General features: G+C 41.5%; 1 protein-coding gene, 1 long non-coding RNA gene and 1 other non-coding gene across 6 annotated transcripts in view; 1 reads left to right on the top strand and 2 right to left on the bottom strand.

The window, feature by feature from the left end:
- Positions 1–10,180, top strand: part of FSD2 (fibronectin type III and SPRY domain containing 2) — a 52,956-nt gene extending 42,776 nt beyond the window's left edge. For 2 of the 3 annotated variants that reach the window (XM_012507534.2, XM_012507535.2), the window contains 2 exons: positions 3,246–3,422; positions 5,928–10,180. In XM_012507534.2, coding sequence (XP_012362988.2) covers positions 3,246–3,422; positions 5,928–6,180 — 430 coding nt within the window. In that variant the 3' untranslated portion in view covers positions 6,181–10,180. The remainder of the gene's footprint in view (positions 1–3,245; positions 3,423–5,927) is intronic. The other variant, XM_003268455.3, reaches the window with a different exon arrangement.
- LOC105739974 lies at positions 8,349–12,574 on the bottom strand. Of its 2 annotated transcripts, XR_001115974.1 has the most exons (4): positions 12,268–12,574; positions 10,752–10,907; positions 8,770–8,825; positions 8,349–8,652 (listed from the first exon to the last, which is right to left on the bottom strand). It is a non-coding gene; the product is annotated as an uncharacterized LOC105739974 (long non-coding RNA). The 2 variants fall into 2 exon arrangements; XR_004030585.1 differs by having other exon boundaries at positions 8,349–10,907.
- LOC115835749 lies at positions 9,483–9,609 on the bottom strand. The gene has a single exon (XR_004030772.1).
- Positions 12,575–25,489: the final 12,915 nt, after the last annotated feature.

A 25,489-nucleotide genomic window follows, 5' to 3' on the forward strand; every position in this document is an offset into this window, starting at 1 on the left:
GACCCTGTTCTCCTGCTTCACAGGGGTCATGCTGTAGGCTAGTGGGAGAACAGAAACAAGGACCCAGGTCTCCCACCGGTTAGCCCAATGCTCTCTCTCCTGCACTGTGGTACCTTACAGCAAAACTCCTGATGGAAAACTGGCCATGGAGTGAGTCTGTTCCAAAGTTGGGGAAAACCATAATTGTGCTGGTGCATGACCTGTGGGCGGGGTGGCCCACCAAAGAGGCTGGCTGGCTGGTCCAGCTATTTCTAGAGTTTGGTACACAACACATGTTGAAATTACTTACATATTCCTTACTTCTTTCCAAACTTAACAGACAAAATAAGGGGCAAATAAAAACACTGAAATAGAAAAATCAAAGCAATGGGAGAAAAGAAAGGACACAGGCTAACTTCAAGGGCTAATTCAGTTTCTAGGATTAAACATAAATATGGCCTCTCAGCTTCCTGATATCCAGGGCAAAAATAGTTCTTGGTAGGTTGATTTTTAGAGTCAAGAGGATCTTCTAGGGAAGCAAAGGGGCTCTCGTATTAGGGCTGGAAGGGCCACTGATGGAAAACTATCCAGCCTCCTTAGCTGGGTCCTGGCTCTTCCTCTGACCCTGGCTTCCTGCTAGCCTTTTTACTGCACATGGGTTAAGCAGCCACTGTATGCAAGTGTCAGTGTGAAACAGCAGGTGCAGAGGAAAAAATTTTGTCCTTTCCTCCTCTGCCCTTTCAACTCAGGTTTGGGGGGTGTAGAGAGGAGTAAGAAGCAATAAAGGTATTGCCTGACTGACACCAAAGCAACATTTAAAGCTACTCTCATAGGCATTGTCATAAGCCCCTCTGACTGCAGCTGTGGGCCCAGGCAGTCCCCCTCCCTACCCTTCAACCTTTGCATCCACACAACTCTAGCATCTTTCTGCTGAGGTCTCTTTGACCCTCACAGGAAGCCCTCTTGGACAGGACCCCCTCAAAAACAGCACTAAGACAGCATCCCTGTGGTGGTTTCCAGTCACACCTGGTCCTGGAAAAACACACACCTTAGATGAGGCCACTGCTATTTCACTCTTCCTTTGTGTGAATAAGAAAGCTCTCTGGGCAGACAAAGCCTCAAGCATCTTCAACTTCAACCCTTTGTTGTTACACTGAAAAGCTGTGAACCCAGTTTTTGGCTCTCTCCTTCTAAACCTCTGCCTAGGGAGTGTATTTCTAACATCTCACCATGAAATACAGGAGTTCTTTACACCCATTGTTTGATTCTTGGCTTTTGGGGATCCAGCCAAATTGAGTTAGAGAGTCCCATTTTAATATCCTGTTGCCAATATATCTGTTGCCCTGTGAAACACTGTGCTGTCCTGGGGGATAAAGAGATGAAGATACAGTCCCTACCCACCTAAGACTCAGATCTCAAGTTGGGGAGACGTGCGTGCAAAAGGCACACATATTAAAGGTAAGGTAGATTTATGGACAAAGCATTGTAGGAGTCCCAAGGACAAAGACTTGGAAGGACAAAAGCATGAAGGATAAATAGGAGTTCTCTAGGCCAACAAGGCAGATAATTGCTTTGTACATATACATATGAAAGAAGCCGGAAAGATCATGTTTGGAGAAATATAAGGAATTTGGTTATGTCTGCAGTATAGGATCCATGACGGGAAGAGGTGGAAGATGAGGCAGGAAAGTCGGAGAAAGTCCAATACACACACAAAGTTTGGATTTTATCCTCTATGTGGTGAGAATTATTGGAGGATTTAAAGCAGGGGAACAAGATCAGATTACATTTCAGAAAGATTCCAGTGCATGGTAGAACGTGAGCTGGGGAGGGAGAGGGAAAGGCAGAGGCAGATGGGAAACAAAGAGACCAGAGAGGAGACTATGGAGGGCTTGACTACACAGCAGGGTGGGTGAGAGGAGCCAGGGAAGTCAACTGCTGTTGAGCACATAAAACCAACAAGGCTAGGTGGTCACCTGTTTAAAGGGCAACAGAGAGGGAGATGAGTCAGGGACTATCATATTGCCATATTTATAGAGTGCTTACCAAGTGCTAAATGTATTTCATCTCATGCAATCATCCTAACAGCCCTGTACTATTATCAATCCCAGTTGACGGATGAGAAAACTTAAAACACAGAGAAGTAACTTGCCCAAGAGTATAATGCTATTAAAGGTTGAAGCAGGAATCAAACTAGAAGGTGAGCTTGTAGCCACTACATTATTCCCATCTCAGTTTTCCATCAAGGGGTTACCGGGTAGATAATGACTCTACTAACCAAAATGGAGATGTGAGAAGTATGTACCCCTCCCCACTACACCCTAAACTTTGGTAGATAAGAGGGGTGGGAATATGACTATTTCCATTTGGGACATTTGGAATTTGAAACAACAGGTGGAAATGTGAGTCTGGAGCTTGAAGCAGAGATGGCCTCATTTTATAGGTGAGGTAACCGAGGTAGAAGTTAACCAACATGCAACTTCCTTCCCAACGCTTTGCTTGGGTAGTAAGAACTTGGGGTTTTGAAAGTAGAGAGAAAATTTTAAACTGAACAAATCTTTCTAGGGATGTTGAGGTCTATATATATTTTGGTTAATGTAGGAGTCTCCTGAAGAAGGTAGAACATTCACTTTGGAGATACTAATATAATTTGATTTTCACTGAAAACCTTCCTCTGTTGATACTTTGCTGATGTAGAACAGAACATAACTCTAATCTTTGTCAGTATAATTGTTCCCAGTGCAACCTTGGAGGTAGATTTTAATGATCTGTGAGAAATCTGCTATCTTGTTCTTCTTGGGCTGGCCTCTGAATTCTTGTCTTCCACCAGGAGTCATCCCTAACATGATGGCTACCTCAAAGGCCTTCCATGTTCATTTAGTACCATAAGCAATGGTGGTGAACTTCAAGCTTATGGTTCCCTTAACCGTGCTGTGTTGTGTATTTTCAACCCTTTTCTTTTTTTATGAACAAGTGAACCAAACCTTTTTCTACAAAAGCCCCATTTTAAAGAGCAAACAAAACTTGTTCTGTTGGTTTAGTGCCTCCTCCTCTCCCATTACCAAAAAGTATCATAATCTCTAATCTTCAGCATCAGCCCACTGAGCTTTGAGAGCTAAGGGTGCTTTACAAGTTAAGTATCCAGAAGCACCTACCACCACATTCGTAGACCACCGACTGATTGATCCCAGCAACTGGCGTCACTGACCTGCACAGCCAGGCTTGGGGCACCCCAGATCACACATGCTTCCACTTTCTAAAACCAGGTGTGTTGCTGTCATGGGAAATCTAATTCCAGTCCGAGGGCACCATTACTGGGAGGTGGAGGTGGATGAGCATTTGGACTACACAGTTGGTGTGGCCTTTGAAGATGTCCCTAAACAGGAGGATCTGGGAGCAAATTGCCTCTCCTGGTGCATGAGGCACACATTTGCATCATCAAGGTAAAGTAAAATCTGGATACTCACAATTAAAATTTGCTTTTGAAAGATTACAGCAAGACCTTTTCACTAGCAATAATTAAGACACACGTTATGTTTTATAAATATTCTAAGACATTTCAGGAGTTGCTGCCAGCCACTTTCCCTAAAGTCCAAGTAAGAGGAGAAAGAACAGCTTTTCTCTGAGCTAAAAATAGCTAAAATTTATGGAGAATTATGTGCCAAGTACTCTTACATGCATTATCTCATTTACTTCTCACAATTGTGTTATCTCATTTTAAAAATCAGAATGCTGGGTACAGTGGTGTGCACCTGTAGTCCCAGCTACTCAGGGGTGAGGTGGGAGTATTGTTTGAGCCCTGGACTTCAAGGCCAGCTTGGGCAACATAGCAAGACCCTGTCTCTAAAAAAATAAATAAATAAATAAACAAAAATAAAAGAATAAAAATAAGACCACACCTCACAGCAATTAGATAATCCAAACCACATGGATTTGGAACTTGGATTCAAACTCAAGCAGTCTGGCTCCAAAGATTTCATTCCTAACCACTTAAGTGATTGATTTTTCATTTCTGTTCACCTTTAGTATTAAGCCAATAGTTTGCTTTGAAGCCCCAGTTCCATCTTTTTAAGTAAATGTGGGCAAGAGGCTTAGTAGTTATGGCTAATTCTGGTTTGCTCCTGCTGCTGGGCACTCCGTCTTTATACAAGGAGTAGTTCCATATAGTGGGAAAAAAAAGTCTCATGAAGCCCAGGCCAATGAATAAACTTTCAGACTTAAAAGGCCATGCTTACAACCTTCCTTCACCTCAAAAACTGAAAAACAAGACCCCATACTGCTTTCCTATCACACCTTATAAAATGGGCCTCTGACCCTCCTTGGTTTGATGAATCCTATTAATGTTTATCCAATGTTCTCTGCCCACGATCTTCTATCATGGTTATTTACACATTATGTGTCATGCCCAAGCCTAAGTGGGAAGACCAACTTCCCCCCGATAATAGATGAAGACTCTAATGAAATCTACTAAACCTCACACTCACTTTGGGAAATCCAAGAATTACCATACACTGAGGCAGATACTTTATTTGGGGATTCTGCCTGAAGTAAGACTAAAGATCAAAGTCTGTTCTTTAGAAAGGCAAGAACAAGGGGCAGAGTAAAACTAAGGGAGCATAAAGAAAGCCTAGAAGTCCGTGTGTAGGGGGAGGAATAACGGGGGTAAGAAGACAGAATAGAAGAGGGGTGAAAACAGAAGAATGACAAAGGAAGGGCAAAAGCTACAGGCCAAATGCTAGAGCCAAGCCAGTTTCTTACAGATGTAGGGGTGTGTGTGTGTGTGTGTGTGTGTGCGTGTGCACGCGCACGTTACAAGTGGAGAATGAAGGTAAGGTATCCTAGGATAAGGTCTCCTAGGATAAGGTCTCCTAGCAGACTTGCATTTTTGGCTCAGTATTAGACTCTATTGGTGGTAGCAGAGAAAGTAGAGGAAAGGACTCATATAGCTTCTGGCAGCTGCTTAATTAAATTAAGGTGAAATGGGCTAGAGACAGGCAGGCTTCCTCTGACACGTTTAGATCATATTCCAAGTGCTTATCCCAGTAACCTAGACTAGCCTGTTGACACAAAGAGCTCTTCAAATATCTGTAGGTAGCAGGGTTAGGAAATTCCTGTGACAGGTTTTGATCTCTGCCATTTTTCAAAGTACACAGGATGCAGAGCATGGATAGTGATATAATATTGATTGGTAACAGGCCCACTGGCTCCCCACTCAATTTGAAAGTTTAAGAACTGGAGTAACTGTGCATAGAAGAGCTTATACCAAGAGGCCCATTTTATCACATGGAAAATCACAAGGTTCCCCGTTTCAAATGTCTAATCCAAATTTTAAAAACATGTTCTATTCTCATGCTAGTTTGGATGCAAGAGAGTTCAGGATGCTATAGGTAAATTTCTTAGGTTAAGAGGTTGCTAGAGAAAAAATGATGTTTGAAAAATGTTTCGGCCAGGAGCAGTGGCTCACACCTGTAATCCCAGCACTTTGGGAGGCCAAGGCGGGCGGAATGCCTGAGCTCAGGAGTTCGAGACCAGCCTGGGCAACACAGTGAAACCCTGTCTCTACTAAAAATACAAAAATTAGCCGGGCTTGGTAGTGCACACCTGTAATCCCAGCTACTCAGGAGGCTAAGGCAGGGGAATCGCTTGAATCCAGGAGGCCGAGGTTGCAGTGAGCCGAGATTGCGCCACTGCACTCCAGCCTGGGTGACAGAGCGAGACTCTGTCTTAAAAAAAAAAAAAAAAAAAAAGAAAAGAAAACGTTTCTTAGGACAAATTTTAGAAAAGAGATAGTTTAGAGAATATAGTTTTAGAAATGGCTTGTCACTTTGGTAGTCATTTAATACTAGAAAATAGCAAAATCACAGGACTATGAATAAAATTAGTATGAAATGTTCTATAGTCAATCTATAGAATTACTGAAACTTCATTATGTCAAATTTAATTTTCAGGCATAAGTATGAATTTCTGCACAACAGAACAACTCCAGATCTAAGAGTAACAGTTCCACCAAAGAAGATTGGCATTCTATTAGACTATGAAAATTCAAAGTTGTCATTTTTCAATGTGGACCTTTCTCAGCATCTATATACATTTAGTTGTCAGCTTCACGAATTTGTGCATCCCTGTTTTTCTTTGGAAAAGCCTGGGTGTCTAAAGGTACATAATGGCATTTCAATGCCAAAACATGTCACTTTCTATTAGAACATTCGGATGTCCAGTTTCCTGTCTTCCATGCCTACCCCTCTCGCAGCCACTCACGCCTTAGCTGGCTGAACCGGCATTTAAGCACCATGTGCCCAGCACAATTTATGGCTCATGCTATTATCTGACAGACTGGTGTGCTGGTGCTCATTTCACCCAACCTGGATTCTAGTCCTGTGTGCTGCTACCTGTGTGCTGCTAGGATAGTCATTACCAGGCCCAGCTGTAAAATAAAGGCTCAGACTAAATGAACTCAAAAGTCTTTAACGCTGTCAAACTGTATTTGTGTATATGCAAAATATCTTGAGTTTCCAGGACCTAGAGAGCTTGGGAGAGGAGGAGGGTAGTCTTAATGGCTCCAGCAGCACCAGTACACCCATGCACTTCATGAGTCAGCCAAGAATACACTTGAGAAGGCGAGAGGCTGTCTGTAGAGAACCAGGGAAGCTGTGTGCCCTTCTCAATGTCTTCTACCCTCGTTTTCCCAATAGTGAGCAGCACTGTGGTGAGGTCCCTTCCACTGTGTACTCTATATAATACCCTGTTCCACTCTTACACAGTATGCACCACTCTCTAATTTTGAAATTACCTCTATAATGCTTAATTCCATGAAGGGAGGGACAGTGCCTGTTTTGTTCATTGCTAGATCACCAAGGGCTAACACATAACAGCTGTCACCAAGTATTTGTTGAATAAATTAGTATCTTCTTCAGCCACTGCTCTTTGGCCTCTTACTGCTCTCCATGTGAAGGATGGCAGGGCTCTTTCAAAACAAAGGGCCTTGGCCTATGGTCAAGAAATGGGAAAAAACCTAAAATGGAGGCAGCGTGAAAGAACAGAAGGGCATCTGTGGCATATTAGCAAATGCACAACAATTTTTTAAAGAAATTAACAGCCCACCAAAGGGCAAAGCTGAGCACGGGAAAGAAGACTGATCTCTAGCTAGGCAGCTTTCAGGCATCCTGCCTCACTGCCCCCAGGACATTCTGTGAGCTCAATGCCCAACTCCATCAGCTACATTCCTGGTTCTCCCGTTCAAGTTTCCAGTTGCCACTTAAGCTCTGCACACATAGCATTTTCAAAGCTTGTGAATGAAGCTGCAGAATAATTCCATTTGTGAAGCAATTACAATTCAGTATCATGTCCCACAGATGCCTCTAAACCCAGATATGCCCTAATCTCATCATTTAAGGTTTTGTGTTTAAAAAAACAAAAGTCCACTTTTATGTTTTCTGGAGAAACCCCATCTCTACTAAAAATACAAAAAATTAGCCAGGCATGGTGGTGGGCGCCTGTAATCCCAGCTACTCGGGAGGCTGAGACAGGAGAATTGCTTGAACCCAGGGGCAGAGGCTGCAGTGAGCCGAGATTGTGCCACTGCACTCCAGCCTTGGCAACAAGAGTGAAACTCTGTCTCAAAAATAAACAAACAAACAAACAAACAAACAAACAAAAAACCTCTGATGTTTTCCAGCACATGCAAAGTCTGACAAACTGAAAGACTCTCATCTCCTACTAAACTCTGCCTACTGGTATAAATGGCAGCTCAGATTCCTGAATTAACAATTCGCACTGACAATTTAATAACTCGTTATACACACACACACCTATCCTGCCAAGCTGGACTGTCTACTCTGAAACAAGGGACAGCAGATGTAAGCACAGAAATAGTTTGTTATAAACAATTAAAAGATACATATTATGTATATTTAACAATGTTCTTAGCCGGGCGCGGCGGCTCACACCTGTAATCTCAGCACTTTGGCAGGCGGAGGCGGGTGGATCACAAGGTCAGGAGATCGAGACCATCCTGGCTAATACGGTGAAACCCCGTCTCTACTAAAAATACAAAAAATTAGCCGGGCCTGGTGGCGGGTGCCTGTAGTCCCAGCTACTTGGGAGGCTGAGACAGGAGAATGGTGTGAACCCGGGAGGTGGAGCTTGCAGTGAGCCGAGATGGCACCACTGCACTCCAGCCTGGGTGACAGATCAAGACTCCATCTCAAAAAAAAAAAAAAAAAGTTCCCAGCTACTGAAATAGAAACTATCAAGTAAGAAACAGGATATCACAGAGAAGGCAAGTTTGAATTCAGGGTTCTAGTAGGCTTTATGGAATACTACACATGTTAATATGAACACAGATAAATGGATTAAAAACTCAACACCTATAAAGTTTTAATTACATTTTTATTTGACCAAGAAAAAACTGTCTAGAATTGTCTGACATTTAAAATCCACTTAAAGCAGATTAGCAACTTCTAGCATCAAATTATTCAGCATAAAGAGCCTTTGTTGAAACATCTTTCTCATTTATTTAGAAGAAAAACATCTAGAACAGAACCAAGCAAAACTTTTGTATTTTTGTAAAAAATCTCAATTCCTGAAACTACTATAAACAATGTACTGAAACTGTATTCAGCAAGGGACAGGATTTACCTCAAGGCCATGTTCACCTGCAACCTGCTGATAAGTCTGTTAAAAAACAAAGCAAAAAAGGAGTTTTTAAAAATTAGACCACTGTAGCCACAATCCCTAACACTGGACAGTTAAAACAAAAAATATCAAAATCTGTTCTTTTCTTAGCTTTACCTGTATCACTTTATAACTCCTGAGAAAGTCATTCACATAAGCTGTGGCCTCCCCACCTTAACAAACGGGAAAAAGAATATGTAAAACCACCACAGAATCTTGGTGTAAATGAACATGGGTTTAGTAATACAGAGTACAGTATTCAGAATTTAAGGCACCCTTACAAGTCAGAATTGGAAAGTTGGTTTGAGACTTGCAATCTAAAATGACACTGATTTCTGATAAAATTAAATAACTTTTATTTAGAAAAGTGTGTTTAATAAATTACTTCCTGCTGGTTCAAATGACACACAATCACTTGTACACATCCAATAAGATATTTCTGAAGTGTATACTTGGTCAAAAGTAAAAAGCAGAGCAAATGCATGGGCAGTGGGGCCTTTTTCTTAATACTTCTCATCCTCCAAAATCTGTTAAAATCATCATCTTCCACAACTCACACACTGGAAGCTGTCCACAGTACAATTCACTGTGATGTGGCATTCTGTAAATAAGACTGTATTGCTTTTGATGCAAGGAGGTTCAGCTACCAGACTGCATTATAAGAAAAGTCCTCTCCTCAACTTACCAAGACAACTTCTCCAATTTCTAGTCACCTTCCTATCAATTAGTAGAGCAAGATTCTCACATGTTCACTATGTCTTTCTCCAGTTTTCTCATCTATAAGTGTACTACTCCTATTTTCTATAGAAAGACAATGGAAAGTGTGTAATTGCTGTTGGTAGATAAGTAGGTCTTGAATTTATTTTGCAAACAAGACCTGTTCTATCTACCTTTTCATTTAGGAGGCTAAAAGCAGAGTCAGCTTGATTTCAAGGACTCTATTTTCTTAGTCTCCAGAAGAACATAACTAAATCCAGCTTTTAAAACACTGTCCTTTAACATGTCAAGATACTCAAAGATCATTTATAACTTCAAGCTATAGGAGATTAACTCTGTACATATGCTTGTTTCACTGTAACCAATGGTTAATTAATGCAAGAGAAAAGTTTGTTATTTGGAAAGAAGACCCCCGCTGGTCAGCATCTTTTCTGTCATCAGGAGGTCCCCTGGAAGGAGTATGACTATGACCTGGGCACAACAACTGCCCCTAAGTTAGTACTTATTTTAGAGTTGCTACTGAACAGGTGGTGGTTCTTGTCAAGTGTATCACGTCTGACTACTTTACTGCTTGTTTTCTGCCATCACCAATTCCAGAAAAAAAAAAATTAAGCCCAACTCACTAATTGATTGCTTTTTCATTTTCCCAGACTATGACAGAATCATGGTTTTTAGCTCTATTTTCACCTTACTCAAATCCTGGAGGAGTTAAACTAACATTTATTTGAAATGTTACAAATTAGCCTGCAGCTGATTCAAACAACATGTAGTCACTCAGACATAGCCAATAAAAATATTTGGGTAGTATGAACTTGGATTCTAACCTTGCTGTCTCTCCTACTCTCATTCCTAAGTCTAAATGTTAGGTCTCTTGCTTGAAAGGAATTTAAGAGATGCCCTTAAATTCAAACAGACTGGATCGCAGAAAGGAATATAATCCATTCACTGGGAAAGTACACAGCCAACAAAACTGAGATTTCCCAACTATGCACTGTAACAATGCAGAAACACAGTTTTAGAGATGGCTTTACTGGGTATATATATTGCTGCTGGTAGACCCATCTATTATTCTGCCACCCAGAAAGATTCTTACCCTCCTACTTCCTTCCAAACATTCATTTAATTTAAAGGTGACAGGGAGAGGGAAGGAAAAAACAAGAAGCACAATCCAAAAGTAAGAACAGTACTCTGGAGAAAGGTAAAAGATACTCAACACTGTTTTTTGTACCATTTACAATTTATAAATCAGCCACAGAGTCCTAGGCACCCAGAATGGACCTCCCCTTCCTTGTCTACCTAATGCCTGTATAGCTCCAAAATCACCTCTTGGAAACACTGCCTTATTCCTCCCCCTCCCAGGAGAGGTTTAGTGCCACACTCACCTCTTTTAGATTACTTAAGTGGCTATACTGCAATCATTGACTTGTGTCTGCTCCACTTGACTATAAGCAAATTGAAGGCAGGGTTTGTGCCTTCATAATCTCTGAATGATCTGAAGATGGAAATAACTGCTTTGTGCTTTCAGGGAGCTCATATAGCTGCAAAGAGGAAAAAGACATCAAATTATCTTCCAAATCAAAGGAAAAGCCTCTTTATTAGAAAGCAAAGCAGCTTTCAAATTTGTGTGTGCCTGGGGAGTAGAAGGAAACATTAAAAATATGAACCTGCCGGGCCTGGTGGCTCATGTCTGTAATCCCAACACTTTGGGAGGCCAAGACGGGCAGATCACCTGAGGTCAGGAGTTCGAGACCAGCCTAGCCAACATGATGAAACTCCGTCTCTACTAAAAATACAAAAATTAGCCGGGCATGGTGGCACGGACCTGTAATCCCAGCTACTTGGGAGGCTGAGGCAGGAAAATCGCTTGAACCCAGGAGAGGGAGGCTATTCATGGCTTCCCCACAATGAACATCTGGTTGAATGAGCTCCTCAGTACTTCAGATATCCCCTATGTGATGTGAACAGTTTTTCAATATTTGCTAATGTATGGTTTTCTGGGCCTCAGGCTCACTTACTTTCTTCACAGGCTTGCCACTTTCCTACAACACATTTCCGTTTCATAACATGAGAGAGATGACTGCAGTAATGCACAAGACACTTAAGCCACACAAGTACCAAATGTAAGATTACTTAAAACAGCTGAGGTTTGACTGCAGCGCACTCTACAGAATCAGTTTTCTAGGGTGAGCACATAGCTTGTTCAGTGAACCCCAGGCCGTTCTGTGTAAATGTATGTAACAGGCAATGAAAGTTCCTTATTCACATATTGTTACTACACATTTGTTGCTAAAAGGGAAATGACAGAAGCGACGTGACAGACTCATCTCCATCTATAAACTATGGAAGATGTAGATGACTGACACAATTCTAACTCCTAACACACACAGATTTTGCCTTTCACGGATTTATACTGTATGTAGACGTACATTACCACCCTCTTCACTCCTCCTTGCAACTCCCCATCAACCTCGTAAAAAAAGACGAATTGTCTAGCAATGGAAAGAAACAGTATGGTGTAGAACAAATAATTCCGGGCTGAAAATGAAGAAATCGCGCTTTCACTCTCGGCTCTGTTATTAACAAGCTGTATAATTTTCGGCCTATCTCCCCTCATCATGCTTCAGTTTAAGCTAAAAGGAGGGAGATGACCAAGATGGTTTTGCTCTGCTTCTGACACCAAATGCCTGCCAGCAGATTCAGGAAGCTTAAGAATTACCAACTCCGTGTGTGTGTTCTAAAATTAATGCAACAGGTGCTGCTGCCTCCAGCAGGCGTCACCGATTCAGAATGTATGGGTTCTCGCAGGCCCTTATGGGACACAGGACAGCACAACCTATGTGAAAACTGTAAACTTCAGTCTGGTGAATGCATACTTCTCTTTTCCGCATTTATACTAACCTCAGCTCCGTGGGCTACCAAGCTTGTTCTTCAAATGAGGTGGAGAAATGTAAGCGCGATGAATGAGGCCCAGGCCGCTGGTGGCGCTGAACCTCCAAAAGATACACACAGCGACAGATGCAACGACCTCTCACCTCTACTCCCGTTCCCAGCCGCATCCTCTGAAACCTGATACGCCTGCCTGCCTACCAGGACGCTGCTGTCACTGGCTCTGCTGGGTGGCCAGAGACACGACTTACTCCACGCGACTTCCCCTCCAACGTCCCACCTTCCTAGTAAATCCCCTCTCCTTCCGGCGGAAAAGCCCTTCTCGTTTCCTGTGCGTGAGAGGAAGTCCCGCCCCACGCACCAGCGTGTTATTACTGGATGCGCCGAGGCGCGCAGGCTCAGAACCGATCAGGTAGTTGACGTTATCCAGGAGAGTCGCATTGGACTCAGGGAAGGCCTGCACAGGATTCGGTTGTTGCTGGGTCCGAAGGCGGTAGGGAGTGGAGAGAGGGCCGGGAGTCGCTTAGCGGGGTCTGGGAGAACGACTTGCAGATTCACATCTCCTCCGCCCGCGGATATCCTCCGGGGAATTGAGGCTTCCTTCCTCAGCTGCCCTTGTTTCTCTCTTTGCTCCCGCTGCCTCTTGTTGTATTTGGTTTCTTACTATTTATGTAGCCTCATTGCTTGCGGTTATAATGGCCACCACTTTACTGAGCATTCACTGTACAAGCATCTCGCAGCAGGTGCTCATAAGCGTCTGGCAATTCTTGGCCACTGCTGGAAGCCCAATCGTTCTTTTACCATGGAAGGGATTTGAGAGCCTACGTAATCCTGTACTCTAACATCCACATGGTACTCTCGGGGCTAGGGAGATAAAGTAGAAATTGAAATTGCCGTCATATTAGTTTTCTGAAGCTGCCATAACCAAGTACCGCACACTGGATAGCTTGAAACAACAGATACATTTTCTCGCTTTCTGGAGTCTAGAAGTCGGAAATCAAGATGTCAGTGGGGCCTTGCTTCTTCTGAGACTCTGAATAGCATCCTTCCTGCCTCTTCCTAGCTAATGGTGGGAGCCAGCAGTCATTGGTGTTCTTTGGCTTGTAGCTGCGTTACTCCATTCTTTTCTCTGTTATCAAATGGTATACTCCCTGGGTGTCTCTGTCTCTGTGTCTTTTATAGGGACACCAGTCCTGTTAGGTAAAAGGCTCACCTTACTCCAGTATGACCTGATCATGACTAATCACATCTGCAATGACATTCTTTCCAAATAAGGTCACATTTTGAGGTTCCAGGAAGGACATGAATTTTGAGGGCGACACTAACCAACCCAGTACAGCTGTTAAAGTTCTCAAGAAGTAGACAAACGAAGACTTGACAAATGTAGTACAAGTGGATTCAAATTCAGTTCAGTTTTATCTGAGTGTTCATAGACATTCGGGGTATCCCTTTAAAGGATGGGTAGGGGCCGGGCGTGGTGGCTCACGCCTGTAGTCCCAGCACTTTGGGAAGCCAAGGTGGGCGGATCAGTTGAGGTCAGGAGTTTAAGCCCAGCCTGGCCAACATGACGAGACCCCACCTCTACTAAAAATACAAAAATTAGCCGGACGTGGTGACAGGTGCCTGCAGTCCCAGCTACTTGGGAGGCTGAGGCAGGAGAATCGCTTGAACCTGGGAGGTTGCAGTGAGCCGATATCATGCCACCACGCTCCAGCCTGGACAGCAGAGCAAGACTTGGTCTCTAAATAAATAAATAAAAAATACATGGTGGGTAAGATTTGAACGTGCCATCGTAGACTGTCAGAGACAGCATTCTGGGCAAAAGAAATGTCACAGACAGGAAGCACGGGTTGAACTGTAAAATAAATTAGGTTAAAGCAGGAAAGATCTTCACTGCATGCTGAAGAGTTTGGAGCCTATTCTTTATATAAAATTAGGAGCAAATCAGCATGTTTCAGCAACTTAGTTGTGCTTTGAAGATTAATTTACCAGTTTGGGCCAAGCCTGCTTTGCATTTCTTGCTCCAGCTTAAGAAGTCTTAAATCGTATCATCTGAGCATAACGTGCTGTTTTCATCCTAGTGTCTCTGCTCATCCTGTCTCCTCTGCCTGGAATGCTGCCATGGAGCTACGTAACATTCACTTGTCCATTTTTTTTTGTGCTGGAAATTGTATTATAGCATGGTGAGTTGAGTGGGGAGAGAAAGTTCTTCAACTCATTTCATAGCATTAGTATCCCTGTAATACCAAAACGTGACAAAAAACACGAGAAAACTAAAAGCCAAACTCAACGTAGATACAAAGCTCTAAAATAAAGTTCTATCGGGAACAAGAAAAGGTTTATCTCAGAAATGATTTAACATTAGGAAACCTGTTACTATAAATATTGTATTAATAGTTCAGAGGTTTAAAGCTACGTGATTATCTCAATAACAATATTTTTGAAAAATTCAATAGCTACTTTGACTTAAAAGAAAAATCTTTAAGCAAATGGGGAATGAATAGCAACTTGATAAAGGACACTTATCAGAAAGCTATAATAACCATCATACTAAATAAACAGAAGCATTCCCATTAATTTTAGGAAAAATGAGAATACTTTTACTGCTAATGTTCAACATGATGCTGGATTTTCTAGCCGATACAATAAAACAAGCAAAAGGCAAAAACATTAGGAAAGGGAGAAATGAAAATACTATTTTCAGAAAATGTAATTTTCTTTCTAGAAAATAGAATGCAAGGACAACCTACTAGATGGTGCAGCAAGGTGGCTAAATAAATTAACGTCATAACTTACATTTTTTGTATATACCAGTAATGAAATAGAAAAAAGGGAACTCATCCAAAGGTGCCAAATGAAGTACCTATGACTACACTGATAAAAGATGTATGAGACTTATGGGAAAATATGAAATATCATTGAAAAATATTAAAGACTTAAGTAAATGGATATTTCATGTTCCAGGATGGAAAATTTTAGTATTCTAAAGATATCAGTCTATTGCAAATTAATAAAAATTTGATATAGTGCCTATAAAATATTAATATTATACTAATAGGATCTTTCCAAATAACTCTATTTGGTCAAAGTATATTATTATTTTGACACACTATTAGGTTTCATTATTTATTTAGGATGTTTATTTAGAATGAGTGATATTGGTACATAGGAGGTTTTTGTACTATATTAATCAGCTATTGATACTTAAAGTTATACTAGATTTCTTAAATTTATTTGTATTTCATATTTGCCTATGGTCTGAAATAATTTAACTTTAGAATGATCTGCTCTTTTAAGGATGCAGAACTCAGTTATGAAATTATTATATAGTATTATATGGTGTGTTTTAAACCATGTAGTCTACTCTCTTCTGTGGTAATTGGACTATTCAACTTCTCTACTTTTTCTGGGATCAATTATGATAATTTATATTGTGTTTAAAGTCATTAATCACAAGTGGGTTTGGGATTTTGTGAAATACTGTTTCTGCATCTATAGTCATGATTATGGGATTTTTTTTCTTTAGCTTGTTGATGTGATGATGGGTTACCTTCATTGATGTTTGAATGTTGAACTAGCTTTCCAGACCTGGGATAAATCCCACTTGGTGATTGATATGGTTTGGCTCTGTGTCCCCACCCAAATTTCATCTTGAATTGTATTCCCATAATTCCCACGTGTTGTGGGAGGGACCCGGTGGGAGATAATTTGAATCATGTTGGTTCCCCCATACTGTTCTCATGGTAGTGAATAACTCTCATGAGATCTGATGGTTTTATCAGGGGTTTCTGCTTTTGCATCTTCCTCATTTTCTCTTGCTGCTGCCATATAAGAAGTGCCTTTCGCCTCCTGCCATGATTCTGAGGCCTCCCCAGCCATGTGGAACTGTAAGTCCAATTAAACCTCTTTTTCTTCCCAGTCTCAGGTATGTCTTTAACAGCAGTGTGAAAACAGACTAATACAGTAAAAGTGTATAATTCTTTTTCTACATTGTTGGATTAAATTTGCTAATGTTTTATTGAAGATTTTTGCATCTATGTTTATGAGAGATGTTGGCCTGTCATTTTCTTTTCTTTGTCTGGTTTTGGTATTAGGGTGATGTTGGCCACCTAGAATTAGGAAAGCCAGGCACAGTGGGTCACACCTGTAATCCCAGCACTTTTGGAGGCTGAGGCGGGTGGATCACTTGAGGTCAAGAGTTTGAGACCAGCCTGACTGACATGGTGAAACCCCATCTCTACTAAAAATACAAAAATATTAGCCGGGCGTGATGTTGCGTGCCTGTAATCCCAGCTACTTGGGAGGCTGAGGCAGGAGAATCGCTTGATCCCGGGAGGTGGAGGTTGCAGTGAGCTGAGATGGCACCATTGCACTCCAACCTGGGTGACAAGAGCGAAAATCCATCTCAAAAAAAAAAATTAGTTACGAAAGATTCTCTCTACTTCTATCTTTTGAAAGAGACTGTAGATAATTTGCATAATTTCTTCCTTAAATGTTTCATAGAATTCACCAGTTAGACCATTTGGACCTGGTACTTTCTGTTTCTGAAAGTTATCAATTATTGATTCCATTTTAAAAATAGATATAGGCCTATTCAGATTGTTTCTTCTTGTGTAAGTTTTGCCAGATTGTGTCTTTCAAGAAATTGGTCCATTTCATTTAGGCTACCAAATTTATGAGCGTAGAGTTTTTTTCTTGTTTTTGTTTTTGGGCATAGAGTTTTTATCACCCTTTTAATCTTCATGGGATCTGTAATGACGTTCCCCTCTTTCAATTCTAATATTAGTAATTTATGCCTTCTCAATTTTTTTTGTAGTTAGATTACTAGAAGTGTTTTGCTTTTATTGCTTTTTTTCAAAAACAAGCTTTTTGGTTTCAATGATTTTTCTCTATTTTCTGTTTTAAATTTCACTGATTTCTGCTCTAATTTTTATTATTTGTTTTCTTCTACTTACTTTGTATTTAATTAACTCTTCTTTTTCTGTTTTCCTAAGGTGAAAGCTAAAATTGATTTTAGATCTTTCATTTTGTCTAATATATGCATTCAGTGGTGTTAATTTCCCTCTAATCACTGTTTTAACTGCTTCCCACAAATTTTGATTATGTTTTAACTTTCATTTAATTCAAAATATTTTAAAATTTCTCTTGAAATTTCTTCTTTGGCTCATATGTAAATTAGAAATATATTGTTTAATCTCCAAATATTTTGAGATTTCTAAGTTATTTTTCCATTATTGATTTCTAGTTAAATTCCATTGTTGTCTGAGAGCAGACATTGTATAATTTCTGTTCTCCTAAGTGGGTTAAAGTGTATTTTATGGCCCAAAATGTAGTCTCTCCTGGTGAATGTTCCCAATGAGCTTAAGAAAAATGTGTATTTTGCTGTTGTTAAATGAAGTTGTCTACAGATGTCAATATTATCCAGTTGATTGATGGTGTTGTTGAGTTCAACTGTGTCTTTACTGATTTTCTTCCTGCTGGATCTGTCTATTTCTGATAGCGATATGTTGAAATCTCCAACTATGACAGTGGATTCATCTGTTTTTCTTTACAGTTCTATCAGTTTTTACCTCACATATTTTGATATTATGTTGCTAGTCACATACACTTTAAGGACTGTTATGTCTTCTTGGAGAAATAACTTCTTAATCATTACATAATGCTTCTCTTTATCCCTGATAACTCTTTTTTTTTTTTTTTTTTTTTTTTTTTTTTTTTTTTTTTTTTTTTGACTATGTCTTACTTTATTGCTCAGGCTGGAATGCAGTGGTGCAATCACAGCTCATGGCTCACTACAGCCTTGACTTCTGGGGTCTGGTGATCCCCCTACCTCAGCCTCTTGAGTAGCTGGCACCACAGGCGTGCGCCACCATGCTCAGCTAATTTTTGTATTTTTAGTAGAGACAGGGTTTTGCCATGTTGCCCAGGCTGATCTTGAACTCCTGAGCTCAAGTGACTCACCTGCCTTGTCTTCCCAAAGTGCTGAGATTACAGGCCTGACCCACTGTGGCTGGCCTATCCCTGATAACTTTTCCTTCATTGAATTCTGCTCTGTCTGAAATTAATATAGCTATTCCTGCTTTCTTTCTTTCTCTTTTTGTTTTTTGTTTTTTTTTTTTGTTTTTTTTTTTTTTGAGACGGAGTCTCGCTCTGTCACCCAGGCTGGAGTGCAGTGGCATGATCTCGGCTCACTACAAGCTCTGCCTCCCAGGTTCATGCCATTCCGCTGCCTCAGCCTCCTGAGTAGCTGGGACTACAGGCGCCTGCCACCATGCCCGGCTAATTTTTTGTATTTTGTTTAGTAGAGACGGGGTTTCACTGTGTTAGCCAGGGTGGTCTCGATCTCCTGACCTCGTGATCTGCCCGCCTCGGCCTCCCAAAGTGCTGGGATTACAGGCGTGAGCCACTGCACCTGGCCTCTTTCTTTTATTTATTTATTTTTTTTACTTGACATGGACTGCCTGAACATCCCACTGCTTTCTTTTGATTAGTGTTAACATGGTGTATCTTTCTTTTTTACACATTTCCTCTTAATCTATATTTGTCTTTAAAGTGTGTTATTTTGTACACAATATATAGTTGGATCTTTTTTTTTTTAATTTACTCTGACAATCTTTGTCTTTTAGGTGCATTTAAACCACTGATATTCAACGTGATTATTATTATTCTTTTTTGAGACAGTGTCTTACTCCCATTGCCCAGGCTGGAGTGCAGTGACATGATCTTGGCTCCCTGTACCCTTGACTTCCTGGGCTCAGGTGATTTCTGCCACCTCAGCCTCCCAAATAGCTGGGACTACAGGCACACTAAGCCCCACTAATTTTTTGTATTTATTTAGTAGAGACAGGGTTTTGCCATGTGGTCCAGGCTGGTCTCAAACTCCTGGGCTCAAGTGTTCCACTTGCCTTAGCCTCCCAAAGTGCTGAGATTACAGGCATGAGCCACCATGCCCGGCCTCACAGTGATATAGTTGAATTAATATCTATCATATTTGTTACTGTTTTCTATTTGTTGCCCTTCTTTTTTTTTTTTTTTTTTTGAGATGGAGTCTAGCTCTGTCGCCCAGACTGCAGTCTGCAGTGACATGATCTTGGCTCACTGCAACCTCCGCCTCCTGGGTTCAAGCAATTCTCCTGTCTCAGCCTCCCAAATAGCTGGGATTACAGGCACATACCACCACGCCTGGCTAATTTTTGTATTTTTAGGAGAGATGGGGTTTCGCCATGTTGTCCAAGCTGGTCTCGAACTCCTGACCTCAGGTGATCCACCCACCTCGGCCTCCCAAAGTGCTGGGATTATAAGTGTGAGCCACCACGCCTGGCTGCCCTTGTTCTTTATAACTATTTTTGTCTTCTACTTTTTTTCTGCCTTTCGTGGCTTTTTTTTTTTTTTTTTTGAGACAAAGTCTTGCTCTGTCGCCCAGGCTGGAGTGCAGTGGCCCAATCTCAGCTCACCGCAATCTCCACCTCCCCAGGTTCAAGTGATTCTCCTGCCTCAGCCTCCCAAGTAGCTGGGACTACAGGCACATACCATGACGCCCGGCTAATTTTTGTATGTTTAGTGGAGACAGGGTTTTGTCATGTTGGCCAGACTGGTCTCAAACTCCTGACCTCAGATGATCCACCTGCCTTGGCCTCCCAAAGTGCTGGGATTATGGGCATGAACCACCATGCCCGGCCCTTTTTGTGGCTTTAACTGAGCCTTGTATGGAATCCCATTTTTATTCACTTGTTACCATATCACTTATACTTCTTTTTTTACTTTTTTTTTTTGGAGATGGAATCTCACTCTGTCGCCCAGGCTAGAGGGCAGTGGCACGGTCTTGGCTCACTGCAACCTCCACCTCCCAGGTTCAAGCGATTCTCCTGCCTCAGCCTCTCAGGTAGTTTGGATTATAGGCGCCTGCCACCATGCCTGGCTAATTTTTTGTATTTTTAATAGAGACAGGGTTTCAACATGTTGGCCAGGCTGGTCTTGAACTCTTGACCTCAGATGATCCACCCACCTCGGCCTCCCAAAGTGCTAAGATTACAGGCGTGAGCCACTGCACCCAGCCCCCTCTAGTTTCTTTCAGGATTTTTTTCTTTATCTTTGATTTTCTGTAGTTTGAAAATTATATGCCTGGTTGCAGTTTTCTGTTTTTGTTTTTTCTATTTATCTGCTTAGTGTTCTCTGAGCTTCCTGGATCAGTAGTTTGGTATCTGACATTAATTTGGAGAAACTCTCAAGTCATTATTCTTTCAAACAATATGAATAATTTATTCTATTCTTTTCTTTTTTCTTCTTCTGGTATTCATGATATGCATATGTTATATCTTCTGTAGTTGTTCCCTAGTTTTTGGATAGTCTCTTCTGGTTTTTTGTTTTTTGTTTTTTGTTTTTGTCTTTGTTCTCTTTTATTGCCAGTTTGAAAGCTTCCTATTGGCTGGACATGGTGACTTAACGCCTGTAATCCCAACCCTTTGAGAGGCCAAGGCAGGTGGATTGCCTGAGCTCAGGAGTTCAAGATCAGCCTGGGAAACACAGTGAAATCCTGTCTCTACTAAAATTCAAAAAATTAACCGGGCATGGGGTGTATGCCTGTAGTCCCAGCCTGGGCAACATGGTGAAACCCCATCTCTACTAAAAATACAAAAAATTAGCCGGGCGTGGCATCATGCTCCTGTAGTCCCGGCTAATCGGGAAGCTGACGCAGGAGAATTGCTTGAACCTGGGAGGTGGAGGTTGCAGTGAGCTGAGATCACGCCGCTTCACTCCAGCTCAGGCAATGAAGTGAGACTCCATCTCAAAAAAAAAAAAAAAAAAAAAGGAAAAAGGTTTCTGTTGATATATCATCATATATCATATCTTTCCTCACTATGTCCAGTCTATTAGCCCATCGAAGACATTTCTTCATTTTCTATTCACAGTGTTTTTTATCTCTTGCATTTTTTTGGTTCTTTTTTGTTTTTATTTTATTTTGTTTATTTATTTATTTTGGAGATAGAGCCTCACTCTGTTACCCAGGCTGGAATGCAGTGGCATGATCTTGGCTCACTGCAACTTCTGTTTCCCGGGTCTGGGTTCAAGAGATTCTCATGCCTCAGCCTCACAAGAAGCTGGGACTACAGGCAGGCACCACCACCCCCAGCTAATTTTTTTGTATTTTTAGTAGAGACAGGGTTTCACCATGTTGCCCAGACTGGTCTCGAACTCCTGAGCTCAGGCAATCTGCCGCACTTCGGCCTCCCAAAGTGTTAGGATTATAGGTGTAAGCCACTGCTCCCAGCGTCTTTTTGGTTCTTTCTAAGGATTTCCATCTCTCTGTTTACACTGACCATCTGTTCTTGCGTGCTGTCTACTTTACCCATTAAAGCTGTTAGTATATTAATCAAAGTTGTTTAAAATTTCTTGTCTAGTAATTCCAACATTCCTGCTATGTCTGGTTCTGATGCTTGCTCTGTCTTTTCAAAATGTGTGTTTTGCCTTTTAGTTTGCCTTGTAATTTTTTCTTCATAGCTAGACAGGATGTACCGGCTAAAAGGAACTGCTGCAAATAGGCCTTTAGTAATGTGGGGGTAAGGTGTGGGGAGAGGGGAAGTATTCCTCTATGAACCCTATGATTAGGTCTCAGTCTTTTAGTGAGCATGTGCTTCTGGAATGTGAACTTTACAAATGCTTCTCAGTTTTTTTCTTCCCCCTTAGGTGGGACAAGATGGCCAGAGTGGGCTGGAGTTGGGCATTTTTCCCTTCTCCCAGGCCAGTTAGGCTCTGATAAAACTCCAGCAATTTAGGCTCTGATTAAATATTTCTCCCGAGGGCAGACTTTGTTAAGAACAGCATGCTCTGGCATGTTTCAAAATGGTTCTTTTTCTTCTTCTCCTGCTAGAAGCATCACAAGATTTTTCCCTAATATTTATTGTGAGAACCTGGTCAAACTCTTGGAGGTAAAACTCACAGAAGCTTGGGTTCTCCCTCCCCTGTTTCTGGTTTCTCCTGGAATTTTTGACTTTCAGACTTGTCTACACCTAGCCTCTGGCAATTCAATTACAATTCATATTTTTCTGCCCTGGCATTGGTTCCTTTGGAGATTTCTGCTCTGGGTAGCTTGTGACTTTTGTACATACCTGTCTGCCTCTCCAATTTTGGGGATAGTGGTTTGCCCTGTGACCTCACTTTTCTTCTGGATTTAAGAAAAATTATTTCAGTTTGTTAAGCTTTTTTGTCTTTCTTTTTTTTTTTTTTTTTTTTGAGACAAAGTCTTGCTCTGTTGCCCAGGGTGGAGTGCAGTGGCGTGATCTCACCCATCTTTATTTCACATGGGAAGTATTCCTCAAATGTTTGGAGTGGGGGGGGGGTCTTGACTGTTTATATTTTTTAATGAAGTAATAAGTGGATTATGAGCTCTCTTGTGTGGAACTTGTCTGCTGGCCAAGATGATGGGACAGGAATGCTGATATTTTACTGTAATGGGTAGAATGCAGGGGATTTTCTATGGAGCCCTTAGATTATTTACAGAATAACGTTTCAGCATGATGTGTGAATGTATGGGAAGTTGTGGATGGTCTCTGTTCCTCCTATCACACCCTCACCCTGGGGGTAGATTCTTAGCTATAAGGCATTCTGCATGCAGAGGTGGAAGGGAAGGAAAACTGTTTCATATGTGGAATCTTGGCCTTATATCTCATTCCTGTACTCAGTTGTCTCTGATATTTCCTGTTTCTGGAACCTTCTAGCATTCCGTAGTGTGAAATGTTTTTTCCTGGGCTATATCTCCCACCCTCCGCAGTTTCTTCTGCTTCCCCCCCATCAGTTATCATTCCTTCATCAGCTATCTTCCAAAATTTCTTTGAAATCTCTGATCTACTAAATGATCTTTTCCCCATTCTCTTGTTTAGATCTTTATGTTTCTTTTCCCATTCTCTTATTTATATCTTTATGTCTCTTTTTATTTCTTAAGTATGATTTTAATGAAATCTTAGGAGGGTGAGATGATAAATCAAGTTTTCAATTCTAACAAGGCAAAAACAAGCTCATCAAGTGTTCACTAGTTGGGAGCTGTGGCTCACACCTGTAATCTCAGCACTTTGGGAGGCCAAGGTAGGGCAGATTGCCTGAGCTCAGTAGTTCAAGACCAGCCTGGCCAACATGGTGAAACCCCATCTCTACTAAAAATACAAAAATTAGCCAGGTGTGGTGGTTCATGCCTGTAATGCCAGCACTTTGGGAGGCCGAGGTAGGGCAGATTGCCTGAGCTCAGGAGTTCAAGACCAGCCTGGCCAAGATGGTGAAACTCCATCTCTACTAAAAATACAAAAATTAGCCAGGTGTGGTGTTGGGCGCCTGTAATCCCAGCTACTCGGGATGCTGAGGCAGGGAGAATGCTTGAACCCAGGAGTTGGAGGTTGCAGTGAGCCTAGATCACGCCACTGCACTCCAGCCTGGGAGTCAGAGTGAGACTGTCTCAAAAAAAAAAAAAAAAGTTCACTGATTAAATTATGGTCTATTCATACAGTAGAATACTAGGCATTCATTTAAAATGATGCAAGCAGGCTGGGCGCGGTGGCTCACGCCTGTAATCCCAGCACTTTGGGAGGCCAAGGCAGGTGGATCACCAAGGTCAGGAGTTCGAGACCAGCCTGACCAACATGGAGAAACACCATCTCTACTAAAAATACAAAATTAGCCAGGGGTGGTGACGCATGCCTGTAATCCCAGCTACTCGGGAGGCTGAGGCAGGAAAATTGCTTGAACCCGGGAGGCAGAGGTTGCGGTGAGCCGAGATTGTGCCGTTGCACTCCAGCCTGGGCAACAAAAGTGAAACTCTGTCTCAAAAAAATAAATAAAATAAAATGATGCGAGCAGCCGGGCACAGTGGCTCACACCTGTAATCCTAGCACTTTGGGAGGCCAAGGCAGGTGGATTGCCTGAGCTCAGAAGTTCGAGACCACCCTAGGGGAACATGGTGAAACCCCATCTCTACTAAAAATACAAAATATTAGCCCAGCGTGGCGTTGTGCACCTGTAATCCTAGCTACTTAGGAGGCTGAGACAGGAGACTCGCTTGAACCCGGGAGGCAGAGGTTGCAGTGAGCCGAGATCATGCCATTGCACTCCAGCCTGGGTGACAGAGCGAGACTCCCTCTCAAAAAAAAAAAAAAAAAAAAAAAAAGGCCAGCCATGGTGGCTCACACCTGTAATCCCAGCACTTTGGGAGGCCGAGGTGGGCAGATCACTTGAGGTCGGGAGTTTGAGACCAGCCTGGCCAACATGGAGAAACCCCATCCTTACTAAAAATACAAAAAATTAGCCAGGCATGGTGGTGCATGCCTGTAATCCCAGCTACTTGGGAGGCCGAGGCAGGAAAATTGCTTGAAGGCAGGAGGCAGAGGTTGCGGTGAGCTGAGATCACACCATTGCACTCCAGCCTGGGCAACAAGGGTGAAACTCCTTCTCAAAAAAAAAAAAAAAAAGATGGAAGCATATATTTGTATTTTGAGCATCAATAACTAGGTAAGAGAAGTGCATTTTTAAAAGCAATGAGTTATAAAAGTACAAATTAGATATATATACATGACTAAGGGGTAGGAGAGTCCAGTTGTAACAATGGCAAGTTCTAAGAGATAAAATCCTAAGTTCTTTGTTTTTATTTCTGTGGACATCTCTGTGTCTTCTTGACTCTTTTATAAGTAGCATGTTTTTAATAATCAGAATATATATAAATCTATTTTTGAAGTAATATAATGACTAGCCTGGTACATAAAATTTTGCACACATCTTGACGTCCTTAGAATTAGTACCCAGGTTTAACTTATTTAGTTAAAAGAATAAATTTTTTTGAAACTTCACATACCTATTTTCAAATTTCCTCTTCAGAAAAAGTGCAAATGCATATTCACCAGCAGTGTTGGACAATGCCACTTCCCTTGGCCCTCACTAGAACTTTCTAAATCCTTAGCCAGTTTGATCAGTTAACACCTGTGGTTGCTTCTGATGAGTCATGTCTCATGTGATCAGCATTCAAGAAATTACTCCTTTCAAACTGGCTGTCCATATTCTCCAAAGTTTTGTTTTTAGCTCTTTCTATTGTGAACATTTATTGTCTGTCTGGTTTATCTTCTTATAAGCAGTTATCAAAAGTTTAATTAATATTTGGAGTACTTCTATACCCAGTCCATAAAAGTGTGACAACTCCTGAACTCAGTTAATCAGGTTTCAAAGTGATTTTTCCTGTGGTTGAGACAATATAGGGAGG

Source organism: Nomascus leucogenys, chromosome 6 (assembly GCF_006542625.1).
Source record: "Nomascus leucogenys isolate Asia chromosome 6, Asia_NLE_v1, whole genome shotgun sequence".
NCBI classification, from domain to species: domain Eukaryota; kingdom Metazoa; phylum Chordata; class Mammalia; order Primates; family Hylobatidae; genus Nomascus; species Nomascus leucogenys.